Raw genomic sequence first — 21,588 nt, forward strand, 5'->3', positions numbered from 1 at the left:
ATACAGTCAACATGTTTATTTGGCTTTTGTACATCCAACAAGTAAAACAAACATATATATATACACCACAAGTAATAAACAAATTCATATAAATTATTAATGAAATAGCTACATCTTTTTAATAAACAACTCTATTCAAGGTGATGGTAATATGAAACCAATCTTCTTGGTAAGAAACAATTCCATGCAACATTGTACAAAACACTGTACAATTCAACAAAGCTGTGCAAAAACAGCAAAGGGTATTTCAGAAGCTGATCCTGTCCTTTTTTATTTTATTTTCCTGAAAATTAATTGGCGCCTCATAGATTTGGGGGCGGAAGGTGGTCATGAGCCAGGACGGTATCTTCTTCCAAATGTTTTGTTCGGTTAAAAGTCTGGATTTGAACGTACTACGAAACGGTGATCTCCTCATCGTCCGACTCTGAGAAGTCCGAGTGCTTACTGGAGAGCGAAGGTGAGGAGATGCCGCAGGAGCCTGTCGTCTGTCGACCGAATGCTTCATCTTCGTCCTCCTCCTCCTCGTCTTCGGACTTTTTGCCCACGTCGCTGAGGTCAGGGTGCGGGTTGGCCTTGGTGGGCAGCGTCTGCTCGCGACAGCCGCCGGATGAGAGCAGCTCGCGCTCCTTGGAATTCCTCCATTTCATCCGCCTGTTCTGGAACCAAATTTTCACCTGGACGCAATGAGGGATGAACAAGGTAAGTGGTTATAATGTCATTCTGAAATGTCCCAAATTTAAAAAGGTTTTTCTTGTTTTTATTATCTTACATGACACGACTTATGTGACAACTTATTTATTGATTGATTATTTATGTGTGCAATTAATTATTGGTCAAGATTTAAATCTCATATTTGTATAATGAAAATAACGGCACTCCAAATTAGTGACTAAAAATTTGATCAATTAATGCTATGGTTTTCGGTGATTAAAAAAAAAAAAAAAAAAAAATCACCCGGAGTCCGACTGTGCACTTTAAAGGGTTAACATTGAAGCCGGCCACATTTTTTAAAAGTCAGTCGTGCGGTGGTGCTCAAGGAGAGTGCTGGCTTTTTAAGTGAAATTTCGTATGGAAATTCTTTTCCTTTCGGATCAATACTTATAGTGAAAATACGGCAACTGACTGGTCACGTCGGGACAAAAGAAACAAAAAAAATGGGTAAATATAAAGATTTCTTTGACCTTCTTTCTTTATCGTCGCGTTTTATAGGCCTGTGCTGATTTGTATTGACCACATAGCTTTCGTATAGAATATTCGTTCGATTCAATCTTGGCACGAAATTTGTAATAGGAATTAATTAAATTCGATCATTACCATGTCATTTTTGTAGCTTTAAAGTGTGTGGGGGATAAAATATTAGAGAAACATGGGCACAAAAGTGTCCAAACAATTATGGAACGTCATCAAAAGTCGACGAATTTAGCCACCTTGTGCTCAGAGTTTAGCAATAATAATAATAATTATTATAAATAATAAGAATACAAAATAATAAAATATACAAGTTAAATCCTCACCAACAGTTTTAAAAACATTACATTTGTTTGCAAATATAATCACCTGTGAGTCCTTCAGGCCGAGTTTGGAGGCCAGCTTTTTCCTGTCCGGCTTGCTGATGTACTTCTGTTTTTGGAACATTTTCTCCAAAGCTTTACGCTGGACGTCGGAGAAAACGGCCCTCCGGAGCATCCCTCTGCGCGGCTTCCCTCGGGCGGCCAGCGGCCACGAGAATGTTCCCGGGATCGGCACGGCAGGAGAGCCTGGAAGAACATCATAGGAAAAAAAGGAGAGAAAAAACAACAGGTAAATAAAAACCCACTTTTAATTTTTTAATTAAGGAACTTTATAGTAAAAATAAAATAAATAAATAAAACCTAAAAACAATATTCGAAATTAATTTCTGTGTCATTTCAGCCATAATATGCTCAACCATAAAGTCATGTGTGGATGCCAAAAATAATGAGTAGCACAATTGTTTTCTGTTCTATATATATATTTTTTTACATTCTTATACTACTATTATATCATTTTTTATTAAACATGTCCAATCTATTTAAAATCAGAAGTCTGCTAATGAATTGAATTGAATTCAATTGAATGTTTTTATTATCATTTTACAAGTGTAATGAGTTTTAAAACTTCACCCCAAAGTGTGCAAATAACAATAAACAACTAAAAAATATTTAATCAATCAATAATAATAATAAATAATCACCAAATAAGTAATACATAACCAAGTAGTCAACAAGATAAATAAGTAGTGAAGTGCACAAATAACAATAACAAACAAATAATCAATAAATGATAATAAATAAGTAGTCAACAGAATAATTAGTCAACCTAAATAAGTAGTCACATAAGGTAGGTACAAAAGTGACTAAAGTGGTCATGTTCCAGTGCCATCGACTGCATTAGACGTCCAATCCATTCTGACTGGGAGAGGCTTTTCTCGGCCTCCTGATCAAAATGAATTGGACGAAGCCAATGAGTGCCCTATGAAAGCATTCATGACATATCCATGTGTTATTATCATTGAGTTGTTGGCATTGGGCTTCCATTTTTTTTCGAGTGAAATGGCACGAGGTGACTAATTAGCACATTGGGGGCATTGGTATGTAAACGAGGCAGCGTTCCCTTGAAGGGGGCCTGCGTGGGCGGATAGAGGAGTTAATAAAGCGTGAACGGTAATTGTGTAGTAATGAACTAACAGAGAAAAGACTCTGGACAGGCGGCGAAGGCCATATATTACGGCCACAAAGGGAGATTTACACTTTCAAACTAAACACAACCGCATACCAGAATACTGATGCCCCCTCCATCCCCAAAAAAGGGGGGCACCAGTGCTTTTTCTTCTTCTTCTTCTTCTTGGTGCCCTCAAATCATTTTCATTAAATGAACACGAAAAGCTATTGAGGACGCTGAGTTTCTTTGTGGCTCCTTTCAGCCAAAGCCATAAAAGGGACTCGGTCGCCATTATGATTAGTTTGAATAAAAGACTTTTATAGACTTTTGTAAGAGATTATTCTTCATCTCACCTCGCTGTTGGCCTGCTTGGGGCCAAACGAGGGGGAAAGTTTGGAGGGAGGGGAAAAAAACGTCAAAAGGAATGTTTTAATGCAATTTGAGAGGAAATATGCACCTTGACAAAACTTGAGCACCACCTGATTGCTGCCAGAGGCCACATTGTTTTAGGGTCCTATGTCAGGTTTGTTTACTTACAGATTGACTTTACTTTAAAATTGGAAGCATGCTGGGCTCTACTTTTCTTTCATTAGAAATCCTTCACAAATCAAGTATAAAGAACAAATTAACCCAATAAATATCTGGCATTTTGATATTTTAGGCCACAATATTCATATTTGGTTCATAATTGTGGCCTCCATGATCCAAAATATGAAGTCGACGAATATACATTCATTACCAATTTCTATATATGGTAACCATAGAATTTATTCATTGCCTGCCATTGACAACAATAGACGTCCAATTCATTAAAAAATGGATCGAATGGCAATGTATGCTCATATTTCAAAGCAGTGGATGACCATTCCCTTTAGACTTGAGGGGATTGGCGGCCAATTATCGCTGCCAGTTTCTCCCAGTCAAAATGAATTGAACGTTTAGCGTCGTCTGTGGCGGTCATTGATGGAAACAAGTGCCTTTTGGAGGGTTACACATTGACAAATTGAACAAACTCATTTTTTTCCAAAGTAGTCACTTTTACATAATTTTTTCTTGCATTAATAAAAACGCGATTGTATGTATATACTTTAACTGAAACCGCCATTCGAGGAAAACCATCATGTATGTGGCCCTGGACAAAAATGACTTTGGCACCCCTGCTCATGTGGTCTTGTGAGAATATAGAATTCTTTCAATGGAGCCTAATGGGGAAATTAGTGCATGACTGGTAAAAGTCACTCTCCGGGGTGGGTGGTTCACCCCAGTGGGGGCTGACCAAATTGGTCACGGTGCCGAAAAAAAAAAAAAAACCTTTGTTGCCAGCATTGCGGCCCGGTGGCCCCCGGGCTCTGTGGGAAAAAAATACCAGAGAAAACGCTCCTCAATGGGAAGCTGGGGGTCGGTAACTGGCCACCCCGCCTCTAATTTAGAGCGTGACGATTTGGGATAATTGCTTAATTAGGAGGTGGGTGGGTCTGGGCCACAGGCCATCAGAGAAGCACGCATTTTTTGACTTTAGTGTTTCTATGTCAGAGAGAAAGTGGAGGGTGTGGGCTCATACCTGCGTGTAAGTAGGGTGTCCTGAACATGGGCTGAAAAGTTGCGTCAAAGCAGGGCATGTGGAAGCTCTTGGTATGCATGTGGACTGTCGGAGGGGTGGGTGCTGGAGAGGGGGACGGGAGGCGGACACAAGTTAGGATGGAGGCACAGGTGCGCATTGACACAACCAAATGTGGGTCTACTCACGTCTCTTGGGCGATGGTGCGAGGATGGCGCTGACTCCAAACTTGAGGAAAGTCGGGTCCTTGTTGCTCGCCGTTTTGGGCGAGCACGACTCGCGAGTCATGGTATTCGCGGGGGGGCCTCGATCCGAGCACCGGTCGACGAATGATAACGTGGTGGGGGCAGGCGGCGTCCGGTTGAGGAAAGCGGCGGGTCGGCTTATCCGCAGTAGGTCCTCCACGAGGAAGCTGGAGTGGCTCGGCAAGTTGTGGTGAAGGGCCAGGGCGGGGGCCGCTGGCCGGTAGAGACCCGGGTAGAGGGCGGGGGGCGCGATGACGCTTGGGATCATCATAGTCCCCAACTTGCGAGCGTGCCTAAAGAATACTCCGCGTGTCTTTGCGCGGAGAGAAAGTGTGGACGAGTGTCTGTCTGCAAAAGTGGTGTCCTCGCCCCAGGCACTCCCAGCTTTATAGCAGCGGACCCCCACCTCACACCCACCCCTCCCGGGGCCTGACAGGCTCCACAATGGAGCCAAACAAAGTTCTCCTCACGGGCCGCTTTCAGGGCCCCCTCTCGGGCAATGCGATTGGCCCAGAGGCGCAATTTATGATTGCATTAGACTTCATAAGCAAGCAACACACAATGTGGCCACCACAAAGGGGGTCCGCTCATCACTTTTGCATATGGATCACTTTCCTTTCAACGCCTTGTGTTGGACCGACGCAAGCTGCCTAATTAAAGAGCAATCTTTACATATTGTCTCATTATGTGGGGGCTTTTCACCATTGTACCATCACTATTCAATTACATAATAGATAATACGTTGGAGAGGGTTTGTATTGTAAAAATATAGCTTTTGTAGGGCAGGTGACTATTTGTTTGCAGTGAAACAAACTTGACTTATATGTATAAAATGTTATAAAAGCAAAGTTAAGGAAAAAAGAAATGTACCCTGGTTATACCCCAAGTTTATCACCTCTACCCTAATATAATAATATTCCCCTAATTTCCTGTTCTGGCGACGTTAGAGGTCCAATCCTTGTCCAGATTGGACATCCGGCCGGCACTGTCATGAGTTGATCAACAAAGAGAGCAGCATGATTCTCCACAAACGATTCAATAGCAATATACGCTCGTTCATAGCATCTTTTGCATAAGATTTTTTTTAGATAAATAAAAAAACAAGAGCTGCCCAAGCCTGCTCTTCATCGAGACGCTTTGAAAAATGCTAATGAGTTTTTTAGGGTTTCATTGGATTTTCAACACTCAATCTGGCCCTCGTCATGGAATAATGTCTTAACTGGATTGGCGCTATCAAAACGCTTTAACAGATGTGTTAAATATCACTTTGTGCCCAAGCGCTCAACAGGAGAAGTGTGCGCTCCTGATCCTGTTAGGAGCATGAACTTTAACTGTCAGCCTCAGCTGCGCAGGAGGCCCCCCTCGGCCCCCTCGGCAGGCCTTTCTCTGCCCCCCCGCCCCCTCCTCTCCCCGCTTCCAAGAGAGAAGAAGAAAAAAAAGGTGGGGGGGAAGCTTTATTTCCAAAGACGGTTTTGTTCTGCTATTTTAACTGGCTGAATAAAAGTGCGTCTGTGATTTGATTTAAAATGCATTCATACGAGTGCTCCAATAAAACTCCTATTAATGCCTCTTGGAGCATGATCGTCATGTTCTGTCAGATTTAAACCCAAAACCTTTTTGACCAAAGAAACCGGCTCCAATTAAACATTTTCAAAGAGATGATGTACGTTTTTATAATTGGAATTTACACTTGAACATGTTTACCCTAAGTTATCTTTAAAAAAAAATTAAAAAACTGAATGAAAATGTCAACAAGGCCGTTTGACAATATTTTTTTAACTAGATAATGGTTCTTATACCCTAAAAATTGGACAAAAAACAAAGTTTTTCATTTGAAATAAACCGTGTGAACTCATTCGATTTTTTTTTTTTGTTTCAAATGAAAAGCCGGAAAGAACAGATGGAATGGTTTGGATAAGTGGAATATTTTTTGTTTTACTCCCAATAAAACTAGGCTTAGCATGACTTTGTTGGCTCAAAACAGTTAGCAGCCGGTGGGATCGAATCCAACGGTTGACGAGTGGTCTAACATCAGCTCTATTTAATATGGCCACGGTGTAATAATTCCGAGGTAACGCCCCCGTGAAATGATCCTTTGGACATCACTCAATGCCTATCAGGGGCGCGATCCTCGGTCTACAACACAGACACCTCCGAGGAGCAAGAAGGCCTTCAAAGATTTTTTTCTTTTTCTTTTTTTTATGATCCCATTTTCCTTCACTTGGCTCCCCAAAATCCTCCTTTTGTACCAGTTCTAAGCAGATGGTTAGCAGGAAGCATGGGCGGCCCAGCCTGACCGAGACGAATTTCTATGAGCCTTGTTGGCTTTCCTCGTCCAAAGTGGCCTCTTAAAACAGCTGCCCGGGGCTCAATTAGAACCATTAAAAGCACATCGTGGACATATTAACAGCACCCAAGCTCCCAATGCCCCACCAAACTGCACTTTTAACTCCCACACCACTCACATTATTTTTCAGCCACATCTAGAAGTTAGGAAAGCCCTCATTTGATGTCCTTTCCGGCCCATATCAGCTAATCCTTATTAAGAATGATCGAATTTTAAAATATGACATGCAGATATGATCATTTGCATGCATGTTTATGAAATCATGAGATCATCATATGCATATATATGATGTTAATGATCCTATTACTTCACACTTTTCCTTATATTTCATATCTATTGTGCAACTCATACAGAAATCAAATAATAATGATAATTATAACAGTTGTAGTAATAGTTATGACGATTCATAACCATATAGCGTAATTCAGAATTATTTTTAACATATTTATTGAAAATGTATAGATTGACTATCTCTAATTTTTCTATTTTTTTATAATTCGCTTTACTACTGCTAATACTACTCAGTTGCACAGAGATGAAGAATTTATTGATTGGAATGAAATATAATTTATTTTATTAATCCCAATCCCTTCAACCTTTCTTTAAATACACTTTTTTGCATGGCTAAATGAGATTTTCCCCACATTATTTAGGGTGCATGTGTTGCATTTTAAAATATTTCTAACTTTTGTGTGTGTGTGTGTGTGTTTGTCATTTTGAGTGAAAATAGTTTTAATTTGACATTTTTTATAAAATACACAAACTTCAAAAAATCCAATCAATTGAAATAGCTCGTTGCCACGTGTAATTCCAAACATATGCAAAGGTAGATTTGTGTGTTTATTATTCAACCCAACAAAGTTACTTGAATCAAAAATATTTCTTTTCATTCAAGCAAACCGTCACTTCAATTATAGAAAAAGGCAAAAGTATAGTAGAGAGTAAAAGCAAAAATGCACATGTTTAACATTATTTTTTTTTAATAAAAATGAATTATTTTTTAGTTTGAAGCAACTTTTTGTGGTCACCCCATTTGATATTAAGTGTATATTTAAAACTCCAAATGTATAATTATTCTCTCCTAGTACTCTCTAGTTAACTATGGAAACATGCGGTAAACCTGATTCAAAAAGTGTAATTGCTCCACAGCACTATTAATAACACTCATCAGTGTGCACAGCAGTTTCTTACCCTCATTTTGCCCCCAACTCAATTCACTTGAATCCTTGATGTTATCATTCCTAACCGTGTTTGTTGACGTTCAACAACAAATTTTCCTATTTGTTCCCAGTTAGGAATTCTGTCCTTTATTAAGTGCTATGGTAATTCAAATAGTTTTCATCAGAAGGCTGGATGGTTTTGGAGAAACGGAGGTGGCAGGCCCAGTTTAGTAAATAGATGAACTCCACCATTGTGTTGTCTGTGTTTCTGCTGCATTAAGTGAAAAGGGGGCTGAGTAAATGTTACACATGCATGAGAGCTTCTCCATAGGTCGTCCCTTTGTGTCGTAACTCCGACAGGTGGTTACTTTTGATTATTCACTCATTATTTATTGGTGACGTGGGTGCTGCAAATAGAGGGAACTCCCCGTCTTTTCAGCAAGCCGTCAAGCAACAGATTGCGCTGACTGGTTGCAGCCTCGTGTGACACCAGTCAATGTGTGCAGCCATTCAAGGACCATTTAACGCCAAACACATCAAACGGTGACAGCTTACGGTCTTTATGAGTAACACCTTTGAAAAAATTATTTGTTTATATGTATGCGATGATGATGATGATGATGATACATAATAGTAGCGGGCGTGTCAGTGATAGAGTGGTTAGCACCTCCTCCTTGCAGTTTTAAGATTGCGCTTTCAATCTTTGGTAGTTTCCAAGCTTCCTGCTTTACAGGTTCCTCCCGGGCCTGCGTGGGTTTTCTCCAGGTACTCCCATTTCCTCCCAAATCCTAACAAAATATGCACGGCAGGATGATTGAGCACTCTAAATTGCTCTAAAAAGATGTGGATTGGTTGTCTATCTCCTTGTGCCCTGTCTGCTCCCAGAAATTGGCTGGGATAGGCTCCAGCACCCCCCACAACTCTTGTTAAGGATACGATAAAGTGAATGAATGAACATTATGGTCAGTTGAAGCCAGCCTCTAGTGGCAGTCCCTTGTACTGCAAGTTTTTTTAAACACTTGTACACAAACCATTTCTATGTAAAACACTGTCTCCTACCATGAAGAGTAACAAAGCTTTTTAAAACTCTTCTATTCTGTACACTCCCAGCCCCAGAAAAAACTAAAGTCACTTCAGCTAGCCGTACTGCTCGCCCACTTTGGCATCAACATTAGCTGTTGTAACTTAATTTCGCAACACATTAAAGATGCTGCATGCTTCTGCTGCTGCCACGTGAAGTTATCCAAATGTCTATTTTAGCACAATCCATTTGTTCCCTTGGTTTCACCTTATCACCCATTCCCTCTCCGGGTGTTTTGGCCACGGCTTCACCTCATTTCACCGGCAGCTCCAGGTCTCAACAGCATCTGGTGAAGGTGATGCTAAAGCCCCTCCCAACACAAGTGAATTAGCAGAGCCTCAAGACTCCCAGGCGCAGTGACAAGCATTAAATCGATATTAACTTTGTATTAAACATGCCCCCTTCCACCCCCTTCCCACCAAATGGACTGGTGCCATGTCAGTGCACAAAGCGTTCTGTATGAACTCCCACTGCACCTGTTCACTCTGACTTGGCCAAGGGAGTTCAACTTCTTAGTTTTGTTCTCTCGCTCGTATTTAGCTCCAAAGATTTCACTTGAGCTTTTCCAGCCCCCATTATTAAGGTCTCTACCCCGTAAACCCCTTAAAAAACAATACATAGGATTGAATTGTTTTCATTCCAAGTGGGACTCTTGCTTCCCCATCTTAAAGTATGTTGAATAGCTTTCATCAGCATGGATGTTGGGTGCTGTCCTAATCCAAGTGCACATGTTGCTACAGTTTGCATATCATTTTCCCATCTCTGAGGATCACCACAACTCTTTCTATTCACATGGTGCAAGCGTATCCAGCATCATTAGCATAATCTGACAACCAAAACCTTTGTCCATGAGCGTGTATGCAGAGTTAATTGCTCATTAATACCAGACAAAACAGAGGGGTGCAGAGGAAGCATAGTTATCCTGTGGCTCCAAATCCCTGTTTGGAAAGTGCTAGGCAGGTGCACCCTCCTCCTTCGGCTCACTGAACCCCACCTTCAAATATTAGGATTCATAGAAAACATTATAAATATTTAAATTCACTTGTGTCTTATGCCTCATGTCACCTATCATCAGATAAAGAGTAGTACGAGTTAGGTGTGCTGGTGTTCTCGCCAGGCTTTTCATTTGCAGCAATAATCCGACAGTGATGTTCCATTAAGCGCCTCGTGACGGTCCTCGATGAGCCCCTTGGCCTCTCCCTCCCGACACATGCGCACACATTTGTCACAGTGACCCAGTGTGAATCAATTGTAAAAGTGTCCCTTCGCAAGTTTAATCTCATCTCTACATTAGTTTCACGGATGCGGGCCGATTTGCGAAGAGAGCCCCCTCTTAGCACCTGCGGCCAGATCTTTTTGGGCTACAGCGTCATGTAAACACCCGCCGCCTCAACGGGTGCCCCGTCTGAGTACCCAAGCGTCACAACGCAGCACGTTAGAAAAGCCCGTCTTGTGTGGTTGTCAACACTGGTTTAGTTTAGAAGTCCCATGGTGACATTAGCCTTGACTCTCCTCAGGCCAACCTGCAGCCCCCTTTTTGATATAGATATATCTGAGTAATATGGAATGAACAGGCCTGAGACAGGGTTCAGGAGGCCGCCGCATGCAGCTGCCTAATACTGTCTTTGTCTGCCAATGATGTTTGAAAGATGTATTAATATGCTTGTGTGTAGGATTCTCTGAATTTATAGTCTTGTTTTAGGTATTGTCAGTGAGGAGGGATAGGGATAAATCTTGAGGAGGGAGGTGGCTTGACTTACGCTTGGTTTGTTGACTTGGATTTGAGAGGGAAAAAAACATTAGGAAAAACATGTAAGAAAGTGCATTGAAACTTTACCTGTGTGTGTGTGGCTGCGTGTGCACGTGTGCGTGTGCTTAAGAGGGGTAGCTGTGCAGGGAAGTTAAAGAAGGAGCCATGAATGGGGAAAGGAGCTTGGGTGGAGGAGGGGATGCTTGACGGACTTCACTGCCTGTTGGCCCTGCAGCATTGATGCCGTGTTGGCCATATAATCGGATTGCCAGTGGGTGAAAGTGAGCCCGGGTGCTTATGTCAGTTTGCGTCTCGTCAAGCTGAATAATACGCATGGCCAGGGAGTGAAGCGGACGCTTGCCATTGAGCCTTCTCAGCACTTGTGGCTAAGCATTCCTAAAAGAGAGAGAAAGCTGCATTGGATTCATATATAATTCTCACTCAAGCGTTTTGACGCATTTGCATAACAGCAGGAAACCAGTGATCTTTTCAGGGCCTGCTACACAAGTGTCTGTTTGCGTGGGCTGCTGTGTGTGTGCGCGTACCTTTCAAAAGGGTTCTAGTTGAGCATAAAAAGGGCCGGACACAGTTCTTGCACTTGGCCTCTCCTGTTTTATCCAGGATCCACAATAAAACACATTTGCCAATTTCCATGTTTATGTTTTTAGTTTGTGTAGGAAATGGGTTGAAATAGATCACCCTTAATCTGTGCTGTCTATATTTGGGTCTGTTATAAATACAATATGCGTTTTTGAGCAGATACAACATTCGTGTGGTCATTGATAAATGTTTAACAGACTCAAGCAGCTTATTTAGTGTTTTGGTAGGGAAGAATAGAAAGTAAATATGGGTGGAAACCCAGTGCTGTGCGTTATTAATCATGTTGACAATTCAAATTGGGGCAAAAAATGGGAAATTGCTGACTTAATAATGTAAAGGTTTCTACATTTGTTGTTTGTTTGTTCTTTTGTTTAGTGCAGGATAATGCAGCGAGACAGTTATTGAAATCATACTAGACAATCATTTCACAATAGAGTCATTAACTTGTTCTATTTTTTTTGGCAAGGTTTGATCTGTTTTAGAGAGCTAGTTTATAGTTATAGCCTCAATAAATATGTTGGAGGTGTTGACAATCATTAACAATTAATCCGGGTTCAAACAACTATTTTGATTCTTTACAGCCGTTTTCCAAAACAGCATAATTTCTCCTAATTGCTGTCGAGCACAATGATAGCACACTGACTGATTGTGTTTAATCCAAATGAGACATTCGCTAACATCATTTGGTTCATACTTTTGCTCATTTTTAATGTTACCGACCGAACCATCGACTGAATCATTGAGAGTTTGGGGAACATATATAGCGCAGCTGATGCAAAAATGGTTGTTTCAAAAATATCATTCATTATCATATTCTTCTATCTTGTCTTAAATAGCATAAACCGTGATTATTTGGTTTCCTTTCATCAGTAAACAATTCCAAAGAAATTCCTATAGTCGGTTAAGTAACAGCAATTGTGAAAAAGAAAATCTGACATGATTTTCAGGATATGAAGTCATTTGTAGAGTCGTCTCAGAGATGGTTAACATTCTTACATAGCTGTTTTGGGTTTCCTCCACCCGGATGTAGACCATCAGCTGGTCCATTAAACCTGTTGAAACTCTCTGAGGCATGATGACCATCGTGATGGTCAGGGTTTTTAGTCAGACAAACAGCAATAATGCGTTGTGACTGACTTTCCAGTCAGCAGACCCCCCAGGTCTGTTTTTGGGATAGTCCAATATACTTCATTTGAATGTCACATAAAGGACCATTGGCATGTGCTGATTATCAATCCCCCAATGGCCTGTAATTGATCCCCTCATTGCATTATAGGGCCAATAATGAGCACTAGGTGAGGTGCCCTCTGCTCTAACAGGTCTTAACTCCTTCCCTTTTGTCTTGTCAGTTCCACCAACCATCAAGCATATTACCCAGTCCCTCTTTTCTTCGGTCAGTTACCTCCTTTCTCAGCTTGCTGATCTCAGACTATTTTGAATTTAACAGGCAAGAAATGTCCCCATTCATAGAGATTAGGAACAATGTAGTAGTAGTTAATTTCTGTCTAGGAACAACTCACGTAATACAGACAACGATGTGGCTTTGAGACAGTCCAGTGGAATTATGTAAGGAGTGCAGGAAGGCCCGTTTTCCCCCCCAAAATGTGTAATCGTAATTATAATCTTCAGATTTGACATTCTTCATTGCTTTGGCATTTATTGCAGACTGCTCAAAGCACATTATTTTTTTTAGCTATTGGTGGCTATGCTGAGGAGAGAGCTCTTGTACTTGTACAAAAGCCCTGAAGAGCAAGCCAGGGAAAGGGGTCATCTATTGCAGTGTGACCTCTGCTCTGCAGGGCCAAATGCGAGGACATTTAAGGTCAAGAAGAGAACAAAGGCTTGAGAGAGAGTCCACTCCAAAGACAACGACCAAACCCCAGAGTAAGAATGTGAGCATTTCACTCAAAATATGAGAAGAGTCATCAACTTTCGTGTGTGGTTAAATATAAGTTGGTTTAAGAATGGAAGGATGGCAGATATTTACACCTTGTCTTTGTCTAACTAAGGACTAAAACTTCAAAAATATAACCGAGCACCCATGGAACCACAAAGAGAGGAAACTTCTCAGTCTGTTTTCTACCCAATGCAAGACCTTCAGCATGACTATATTTTGGCTTTCCCACCGGTTTGTCTTTCAAATATGCTGCCTGACTTTACAGACAGATTTTACATCAGAAGTAAAAATTGCATCGTCACAGTCTCTAAGTCCAAACCGATTAGCTTCACGACATGTGTAGATCCCAGACAATTTTTGAAACGCCAGTAGATACAAAATAATTTACAGCTGCCAGTTGTTGCATGGTTAATCGGAGCTTCTTTTCCTTTGCAATGAGTCGCTCTCTCAGTGAAAAGGAAATTCGGAAAAATAATACATGTGGTTATCTGCTATATTTGAAGAAGTACACACATTTGTTTTACATTCATCACTGAATAAAAATTTGAAGGAATGGAAACGCCATCTCAGTTCAGGTCTCACAGATGCATTCCCATTCGCAGACACTTTATACACACACTGGGAAACCAAAGTCTTTAGACTGCTTTCTTGTGAAAATTCTTTGAAAAAAAATTTGATAATCACCATCCGCTTCCCTCCAAGGACTAAGAGAGCTGAACCGAAATAAAGGCATTGATGAGGTACAATGATCTAATTAATTAAAAGCGGTATCAATTCATGTGCTATTGCAACATGTGACAAAGAACAGATTGAAGCGAGAATTAGAGCCGAAGACAGTTGGTGAGGGCTTGCCAATTGAGAAAGCGTTATTGAAAGCTCCAAGATTCTCCGTCCTTACAGGAGATGACAAAGAGCACCAGTTAATTAGCAAGAAGTAGCTTCTCAAGGAGGTCTGGGAAGAAAACCTCCATTCATCCACTGTGTTCACCATTCCCTTATGAGAATGTCTTCAAGAGCTGTAGGAGTAGGGAGGGTGAGCTAAGCTCAAACTGGGGGCTCTGCTGTATGGGCCTGCCTTGCTTGATTTAATTTGGACAGTCATTCTCTTTTTTTTATTTGCAACGTCATTGTATCTAACCGGGACTCTCCATTGAGGCCAGTGATCAAGTAAAAGTGTCGGAGAGCAAGTCAACGATCTGACCCTTTTGCCAATGGATGAGACGTTGCTTCGTCCAAGGACGGAGGATAAGTGGCAAAGAATAAAAAGCATTGGAGGATTTGGAAAGAGGGTGAAGTTTTAATTAAGACACTTGTGTGTTTCTAAGCAGACTAATTTAGCCACAGTTCCACACAAGTGCATGAGATGATTGAAACAGTGATGAGGGTGAGGGTCAGAGGGCCTCAAAGTACCTTTTTTTCGGGTGCCTATATTAGATCTTTTGTTGGAGATTTTCAAGTACCTGAAAGTGCAATTAAAAAGAAAACAGTTGGGGGGAAAACAACAAAGTCATTGCTCTATTTTCTCCTACTAAAACAGTTTTTAAAAACAATCCATTTGTCAATAACCCACCATCTGTGAGTTTTATTCTAAAAACCATATCCTAAACTTCATGTGAGTAAGCCATCCAGGAAATCTAAGTAATGTTGAGACTTAAGGAATCAGCATTCACAATAGGAGCAGAAGGGCAACAGCTTGGTGGTAAATCTGATGGGGAGAACCAGGTTGGTGTAAATGCTGTTTTTGTGTCATTTGTATAAATGGAGGCTTGATCAGAGCAATAAAGTCCCTAAGGTTCACACAAAGGTAGGCCAGCCTGGGTTTAGGTCCCTGAGGACTGGAGAATATGCAAAGCTCTGCACTTCCACTCTGCAAGCTATTTGAATGGTTTCAACCCGACCATAAGGAGGCACATTCACCATCTTGGCCCAATTGGTCTTACATATAAAGCGTGGACAATGTATAGTGACTTATAATTGGCAATGACATTTAAGAATGGAAATGTAAAATTGCATTGATCTTGTTGGAAAGGTATATGGGTAATTCATGTTTTATAAATGATGAAGAAAAAAAGGAATGACTGAAAAGGAATGAGATGGATTTTCAATCAAATTCATTCATCTGATGCAATCACACAAAATGTGTTGCATTTCTGACAAACATCTTTTTATCTCATCGTGTATGTTTTTATTTACCAGTGGATGTTACATGCTGGCTTGCAAAACCAGGAATTTACTTTTTTTTGTCTGTAGTGTTTTACTGTTTGTAGCTGCCTCTGTGGCATCATGGTAGTCTTAATGAAAAAAAAACCCTTTAACGTTCATCTTGAATTATTACCCCAATGTATAATAATTTTCTCTTTGTGACCTATATAAAGTTTGGTAAATAAATTGAGATTCAAGCCAATCCCTGATTACAGGTTAGATAATAAGTTTAATGGAGAAACACGTTGTCAAGCAATGTCCCTGAAGTATCAATCAACTAGGGTGACCTAATAGTTTCCTTGCACTGATCTGTCTGATTCTTTTGAGCCAATAATTGCCAAATAGATCAGGAAACTGCTGACAGTAGTCAAAGCATTTAGGCGGACCTTTTAGACATATAGGCTAATGGTTAGCCCAGGGGTGGGCAAACTATTCCACAAAAAGTCTCAGTGGGTGCGTGGTTTTGTTTCAACCTGACATCTTTTGAAGTGCAATCAGTGGGTTGCAGCCAGGTGCTTCTTGTTTCAGCAGAAACCTGATTGGTTAAATTGTCTGTGCTGGATCCGTTGGACCAAAAACTTGCACCCACAGTGGCCTTTAAAGATTGGTTTGCCCACCCCTGGAGTAGGCTGTCAGAAAAGTGCTTCCACCTTAGCAACTCTTTCAGGTGTAAACTAGAAGTAAATGGATAGTGCCTCTGTGCCCATCTGGCGAACTAGCAAGAAATCCAACAGTTTGATGAATAATTCTTACAAGTCTTAAAATGGGCCTTAACATTTGTACAATAGATCATGAACACACACATAGGAGCAAAGACCCTCCAATGTGTCCAGAACTTTTCACTGTGCGTTTTGTGAGTCATGAATTTGTGACCACGAAAAGGTTTCTGAAAAACACTTGCAGAGAAGTGCGGAGCCTTTTGTTGGGGAGGGATGACAATTTGAAGGTTTGTGCTCAACTCTCTGGAAAATTCAAAGTAAGAGAGGAGGGGGAGGATCTGCCAAAGAGCAGAGTGGAGGGTGATGTATGGAAGCGTAAGAGTAAGAGTTTATTCACTGGCGTCTAAGGGAGCCATTCAAAACCACTGAGAGAGTGTCAATAGCGGGGCAATCAAGCATAGGACTAGAAGGCTTTATATCTTAAATACAACTCCACCACCACTGAGCTCCACCCTTCAAACACAAGCACATGGACACAGATGCAGGGACAGAGACACACTCTGCTACCTGTGAAAGTCTCGCATCTGCGGTTAAGGGTGCTATTGAGGGAGACAGGAGGGAGAACGGCCCATGAGGCACAAACAATCCAGAGGAGTCTATCATTCTATGTGGTGTTGTCTTAGGCCTTCAATAGAGCTGCTGTGACCTCCCCGCCATCATCTCCTCCCCCTCCTCCTCTTTTTCTGCCCTGTCCACTCCTTCCATCCACTGGCAACCCATCCCAAACTTGCCGAGGGAACACAAGCCTCATCATCAACTTGAATTTCACATAAGAGAGCCTTGAAAAGGTCTCCCAAAAATGAAAATTGAGAAACCCATCGCAACCAGGTTGATGTCGAGATGACATTTCTAAGAGAAGTCTCAGTTGCGGCTATACTCGGCAGGTGGCGTACTAGTCTCCAGGACAGTGAGACAGTTTGTTGTTTAGTTTCGGATAAATATATATCTAATTTGAATACCGTTTGCTCTGTGTGGCTGTCGGTGGGTGGTTGTTACGTTTGGAAGTTTGTGGGTGTTGGCTATGTTCGTTGTAACTTTGAAACTTCGTGGAGAGGCTGTTTTTCCAATTAAGCTAATCTTTGCTTTTTCACATTGTAATTTATATTACACAGTAGGTTCAACCGCTTCAACTGCTTATCCTCACTAAGGTTGTGAACAAGCTCATTGTTATTGTAGTCTGCATATTTTTGGTGGCGTCATTATTTTGTGGTTTGTTGGGAAAGTTCAAATGAAAAATATGCATGTTGGGCCATTTAAAGATAAGAAAACAATGCAATACACTATTTTAAATGACTGATTGTTAAACAGCAAGTTTTTGACTCTGAATATTTAAACATGCATTAAGACAATAGTGTAATTATCCATTATCTCAATGAAAACAAACTTTAGTGTCACGCCCCCCTAGAGCAGGAATCGACTCAAACTAGAAATAAGCAGTTTGTTACTCAATTGAAAACACAAGGCCATTGGTATTCTTCATATTTCTGTTTGCTCAAGTAAATAAAGGGACCTCATTTCTGTTAGAAAAGATGGAGAGTCTTTTGATTGAAGCATATGGTCTTGTGATTGCCTTGACCTGTCCACAGCATCTGTTGTCAAGTGGACCACGCAGACGCTGTGAAAAATTGCCTGGTGAACATGCAGTGTAAATGAGACGGAGGACAGGGAGGCATTCGGGTGAAAAGGAAATGATGCAGGCAGCGCACGAGCTGGTGGTCGAAGGGGTAATGCAGAGCTATGAGGGCAACAGAAGGGTGAAAAAAGAAAAGCAGAGAATACAGTCATTACCCACCCAGTGCTATTCCTCTCTGGCCCATTAGCTGCTGGCGGCCGTGACCAATTGGGTTTTGTCACTCCGAGCAGGGTCATCCAGTGGTGGTCTGGGTTTTCTATAATGGACGTTCACTCAGCCAGCATCACACAAAACCCTTAAGAGGAAAAGAAATTCTTTCTCAGCTTCTTTCTCCGTTCCCTCCCAGTTCAGAAAAGATTCAGTCAGGCAAGAAAGCCCAAAGAGTGAAAAGTGATCATTGAAAGGAGATTTGTTGCAATGCGAGGCATGCAAGGAAGTGATCGTTTAGACACACGTGGGGTGAAGGGACTGTGGCGGCGGGTCTTGTTAAACTTCACAAGATCTTATGCCACAAACCAAATCAAATTGTTCCAGGTCCTGGAAACCAAGCTTCAAAACTAAGAGAACAAGGATTCACATCTAACGGATAGAGCTAACAACCTCACAACCGCAGGCAGCGTGTACATGTTTTCAAAGTAGGAAAAAACAATAAAGGTTGAATGGACTTTGGCACTTATGGTCAAATGGCTCCTCTCCATCATTAAGCCGGTGTCAAAGGTTTCTGGCTTAAATAAATATTGAAACGTTCATTCATTTGGTTGAAACATTATCCATACAGTAGCCTAGTGTCAAATCAGACTTTTTATTTCATTTTTTAAAACTTTTTTTTTATATAATCTATGTGTAAATCAATGCCAGACACGTTTGCTGAAATATTCTCAAATTGGCTCCCAAAAATTCCCACGTTTTGGCGATTTGAAGATTCTGTGAAATTTCTTTTTGCCTATGTAACTTTTGTCTCCATATTGCTTCATTCTTTCCTGTAAGAGTTGTGTACGCCTGTGTGTTTTTATCCCGTCAGAGACAGAATAAAAGGCCAGTTAGCCACCTAGCGGGCTACTAATTCTCCATGTCAAATACAATGGCTGCAATTATATGGTAATCAGTGTTGGTGGCTCATACCTTTCTGCTGCTTTCTCCAAGCGTATGTCTGGCCAAGCTGCCCCTCAGGGGGACGTTTAGTCACGGCTTATTATTGACCCATTAGACAGCCGTCCCTCTAGCAGAAAGAAACTTGTCGCCTCGCCGGCCACATTGCACCCACCCGCAACCAAATGAGAGCAAAAATGAATGTGGCCATTTTACTATATTCATGTGGATGAAGAGAATGGCCATATTGTATCTCGATAATTGTTCAGATGAAGCATGTGACATTTAAAATACACACTTTTTGATCATGCATAAGAATATGAATAAGCTTTTAAAATATTTGAATATGTTACAACAATAATTGTTCAATATGATACACGTTTTATGGCATACACATATCTGAGTATTCTTGGGATGTTAGTGTTTTTTTGCATATCAAGTTAAAAGAATAATCATTCCCCAAATATTGAAAAAAACTGTATTCAGAATTTTAAAATTGCGTTCAACGAATATATAACTTTACACAAATTTACAAAAATTTAACAAAAATCCCCTATTTTTAGACTACAAGGGATGCCATCAACTAATCAGTTTGTTTTCATATATTCTATGCATAATCTGGAATATACTGCAGTTGTCATTTGATCTTTATCTGAATGATGAATGTGGGCCTTGAAAATATTACTTTACCATTTTAATACAGTTATCTTTTAAAAAATAGGTTTGAGGTTGTAGATCACAATCAGAATTCATACAATGCGCATGTGTGCTTCTAAAAAATGGGAAAGGATGAAAGTTACAGGGAAAAGAAAGAATGATATTTTTCTTTCATTTTCTATAGCGCTTATCCTCACAAGGGTTGCAGGGGGTGCTGTAGCTTATCCCAGCTAACTGAGGATATGAGGCAGGAGGCACTCTTATTCGGTGGCCAACCAGTCACAGTGCAGAGAATAATCTATTACTGTACTTACCAGTGATTTTTTTTCAATAGGCCTTCTTAAACACTTCTTTAAATGATTTCAATTCCATTCTTAAATGTTATTACAAGTCACTATTACGCATGTACATTGTCCTCACTTTATATGTAAGACCAATTGGGCCAAGATGGTGAATGTGTCTCCATTAATTTTTTTTTTTTTAATTCTTCAAACTAGTTACAATGGTAAATAGCAGAATAAATATAAATTATAAAGTACTAATTAATGTAGGAAAGTTTCCAAGTTAACGAACTTTGAACAATTGTTAGTTATATTGCATCATTATATGATTGCATTGCTTAATTTGAAGTTTTTAATTCATGTGGCTTTTTGTTTGTACAGCCATGACCAACATAAAATGCACAAAGCCCTTTTAAAAATTTAAAACTCTTATTTCATATGCATTTTAGAGAACTGTGATCAAGCACGCATGTTCACGATACTTTAAAAACAAAGATATTCACTTTAAAAACATGTCCACTTTTCGCCACTTGTCCATCATATTGGCAAATGTGTTGTTTTGATACAATCACCCAGATCTGTCAACTTAGAAGCTTTCCTTTAACCCCCCCATCATCCCTCACAACACACCCACACGAACCCATTGCCACCTCTTCTCAAGTCCCCACCCCTGCAAAGCAAAGATCTCTTTGTTAAACTAATGTGCTTTTACCAGTTGCTTTCTGCCAGGGAGACATCTGCTGTGTGCAACCAGTCAATATTGTGAGGACAGTTCAAAGCGGCCAGTTCATTATCTGTGTCAGCTTAACAACCCGAAGGTAGCGCTCTAAGGGACACAAGGAGGAGGTGGCGGCGGAGGGGATGGTGTGGAGGGCGACACAATATGTGAAGACACAATAGACTCCTCATTAAGCAGTGATTTATCATGATGGGATGCCCAGTTCAACCTTTGCCCCCTCCCCTTGCACACACACACACACACACACACACACACACACACACACACACACGCACACACCTCGAGAAAAGGATCTTATTGTCATGTGGAAAGAGAAACGCACTGTGAAAGTGGAGCTGAAAGTAGTTAAAAAGTCAAACAAACTGAAATGGGTATAAATGGTTGCTACTACAGTAATTTAAACGGCAAAGTTTTTGTCCCCCTACCATTAAAGAAACTGCTCTCTTTGAAACCTTTTTTTAACTACTTTTTATCTTGTATTTTTACCCGAAAATTTTGAAATAACTCCCCTTAACCCGTTAGCAACTAGAACGTAATTGTATTGGATGCACAGTGAAGTCGGGGAATGTTGCAAAAGAGGATGATACCATCATCTGTAAAGATGGTCCATGCATGCATATGCAAGGAGATCATAGTGTGTCTTTAGCCGCTTTGCCCTCCCAGAGACGGAGGCTCCTCTTGCAGATAAAGGCTGTATAATGAGCGTTTAATGTATGGCTGCTCAAAATGCATGTGAAAAGGAATATTCAACGTGGCCCATGTGGTGGATTTGTAAAGCAACCACACACCCCTTTTGGCTTTCTCCTTTACTATCCATTTCCACGCAGCCCCCTCCGTCTCTTTCTGAATCCATTTGCCTAAATCAATCTCACAGGAGGCGGTCGTGGATAATGTACCGGCCAGGGTTTGTAAACCGTTTTGTTAACAATGCATTTTGTGAATAAAAGAAAA

General features: G+C 40.8%; 2 protein-coding genes across 2 annotated transcripts in view; one reads left to right on the top strand and one right to left on the bottom strand.

Annotated features, from left to right (window-relative positions):
* Position 1: 1 nt before the first annotated feature.
* On the bottom strand, positions 2-5,394 carry dbx1a (developing brain homeobox 1a). The gene is made up of 4 exons (XM_077712482.1): positions 4,426-5,394; positions 4,241-4,342; positions 1,558-1,757; positions 2-674 (listed from the first exon to the last, which is right to left on the bottom strand). Exons 1-4 carry the CDS (start codon positions 4,751-4,753, stop codon positions 393-395), a joined length of 912 nt encoding a protein of 303 aa, XP_077568608.1. The 5' UTR covers positions 4,754-5,394; the 3' UTR covers positions 2-392.
* htatip2 (HIV-1 Tat interactive protein 2) overlaps positions 1,000-21,588 on the top strand; it is a 34,957-nt gene continuing 14,368 nt past the window's right edge. Inside the window, exons 1-2 of the mRNA XM_077712484.1 lie at positions 1,000-1,158; positions 1,647-1,800. The gene's annotated coding sequence lies outside the window, so the exon portion shown is untranslated. The remainder of the gene's footprint in view (positions 1,159-1,646; positions 1,801-21,588) is intronic.

The sequence above is a fragment of the Stigmatopora nigra genome, chromosome 3 (genome assembly GCF_051989575.1).
Source record: "Stigmatopora nigra isolate UIUO_SnigA chromosome 3, RoL_Snig_1.1, whole genome shotgun sequence".
NCBI lineage: Eukaryota > Metazoa > Chordata > Actinopteri > Syngnathiformes > Syngnathidae > Stigmatopora > Stigmatopora nigra.

What these genes read in the sequence shown, in the direction of transcription:
- dbx1a (XM_077712482.1), bottom strand. Translation starts at nt 4,753, where the DNA reads ATGATGATCCCAAGCGTCATCGCGCCCCCCGCCCTCTACCCGGGTCTC. An exon ending in GACACCCTACTTACACGCAG is followed by an intron (nt 1,758 to 4,240) that starts GTATGAGCCCAC and finishes ATGTTCTTCCAG; the next exon opens with GCTCTCCTGCCGTGCCGATC. An exon ending in TCGGCCTGAAGGACTCACAG is followed by an intron (nt 675 to 1,557) that starts GTGATTATATTT and finishes CATTGCGTCCAG; the next exon opens with GTGAAAATTTGGTTCCAGAA.